Source organism: Cyprinodon variegatus, unplaced genomic scaffold (assembly GCF_000732505.1).
Source record: "Cyprinodon variegatus isolate N-32 unplaced genomic scaffold, C_variegatus-1.0 Scaffold711, whole genome shotgun sequence".
Taxonomy (NCBI): domain Eukaryota; kingdom Metazoa; phylum Chordata; class Actinopteri; order Cyprinodontiformes; family Cyprinodontidae; genus Cyprinodon; species Cyprinodon variegatus.
In genome coordinates, this window is record NW_015151164.1 from 243783 (window position 1) to 245941 (window position 2159).

General features: G+C 38.7%; 2 protein-coding genes across 8 annotated transcripts in view; both read left to right on the plus strand.

The window, feature by feature from the left end:
• LOC107097624 (protocadherin gamma-C5-like) overlaps nt 1-2159 on the plus strand; it is a 108924-nt gene that overhangs the window by 83747 nt on the left and 23018 nt on the right. The window lies entirely within an intron of this gene.
• On the plus strand, nt 184-2157 carry LOC107097616 (protocadherin gamma-C5-like; the record flags this gene model as incomplete). Its single annotated transcript, XM_015394824.1, has 1 exon — nt 184-2157. A coding segment is annotated over exon 1 (1629 nt), but the record flags the coding sequence as incomplete, so codon positions are not given.

The window sequence follows — 2159 nt, forward strand, 5'->3', positions numbered from 1 at the left end:
GCAAAACTGAGTTTGAAATTACTCACCAATGATTAATATCATACTGAGATGAAGTGGCCAATTATTTATGTAATTGTGGCCCCGTCCCTCTTTTTTTTTTTTTTTTTTTTTTTTTTTTTTTTTTTTTTGTAGTTTTTGTTATTTTCATTCAGTGCTGAAATAATTTATTTTCCTCTTAATAGCTGAAATTAACTTGATTCTATCCAGCGTGTCTATCTCTTTAAATGACATTCTCACTGTCTTTCTCACTGGACAGCAGAAAGGAACGTTGAGCACCAATAAAACACTGAGCTGTGCAAAGAGATCTAGTCCCTCCCCCATTCAGCCACACAGTCACTAGCTCTCCCCCTGTAAGGAGATGAATGAAACGGAGCGATGCTACTAACAGAGTTAAATCTAATAAAAATATGCACATTTTTGTAAGCTTTGACCTTGGAACTTTGTTTTGGATTTATTATTTGCTGCCATGGAGGAATATATACAATCTTTTTGATTACTGAACCGTGTAATGCTTTTTGAGAATAAGGGATGGCAAAGACAATGGGATACCGCGACTGGAGATGGAAAGCGGTTTGGTGGAATCAATTATTTCTCCTGTGGATTACAGTTGAAGCACAGACTCGTTACAGCATCCCAGAAGAACTAAGAAGAGGTTCCGTGGTTGGAAATCTTGCTAAAGATTTGAGTTTGTCTTTGTCTGACATTTTGAGCCGTAAACTGCGGGTCGCATCTGAGGCTGGCGAGCAGTACTTCAGCGTGGATGCGGGAAAGGGAGAGCTGGTGGTGAATGACAGAATAGACAGAGATGCTATTTGTGGACAAAGCGCGAGCTGTGTTTTAACTCTTCAAATTGTGATTGATAATCCTTTACAGCTTTACAGAGTAGAGGTTGAAATACAAGACGTTAATGATAATTCCCCTAGTTTTCCGTCGACTGAAAAAATATTGCAAATAGCAGAGTCGGCAGCGGCAGGGACACATTTTCCTCTGGATGCGGCTCAGGATCTTGATGTTGGTGTTAACGCAGTAAGATCGTATTCCTTAAGCAAAGATGATTTTTTTACTTTGAAAATCAAAGATGTGTCTGGCGGAAAGAGAGTTCCTGAGTTAGTTTTATCTAAATCCGTTGACAGAGAGATGAAATCAAAACATAAGCTGATACTAACTGCAATAGATGGAGGGAACCCAGCCAGGTCTGGGACCTGCCAAATAACCATAAATATCCTTGATATTAACGACAATTTCCCAGCTTTTGAGAAGAACATATACAAAGTTTCTATAAACGAAAATGCAGCAAATGGGACATCAGTTCTTACACTGAAAGCTAAAGATGCAGATGAAGGTTTAAACGGAGAGATTGAGTTTTCATTTGCAGCGCACACGCCAGAAAATGTCCTGTCTGTGTTTCATATAGATTCACTAACTGGAGAAATACGTTTGATTGGGGACTTAGATTTTGAAACACATTCTAATTACGAGATCTATGTTACCGCTGCAGACAAAGGAAGCCCAAAAATGGAGGGGCATTGTACTGTTCATATCGAAGTTTTAGATGTTAACGATAATCCTCCGAATATATTTCTGACTTCTCAGCCAAACTCAGTACCCGAGAATGCGCCAAGTGGTACTGTAGTGGCTTTAATTAGCGCAAGAGACGTTGACTCTGGTGATAACGGTAAAGTTACATTGCAACTTCCCAAAGATATACCTTTTAAACTGAAATCATCATTTTCTGACAATTACGTTTTGATTACACACGGTGCTTTAGACAGAGAACAATTCACTGAGTATAATGTTGAGATAACTGCCACTGATAAAGGTTCACCGCCAATGTCGAGTAAAAAGACAGTTAATGTTAATATCACTGATGTTAATGACAATCCACCTGTATTTACACAATCCACATATGCTGTTTATTTAAAAGAAAATAGATTACCAGGATCTATACTTTACTCGTTATCAGCATCTGATTCTGATTCTGGTGAAAACGCAAAGATATCTTACTCAATACTGGATTCTAAAGTACAAGACGTTTCTGTCTCATCTTACGTTTACATAAACTCGGATAACGGGAGCATCTACAGCATGCATTCCTTTGATTATGAGAAGCTGAAGGTGTTTCAGATTCAGGTTCAGGCAAAGGACCATGGTTCCCCTCC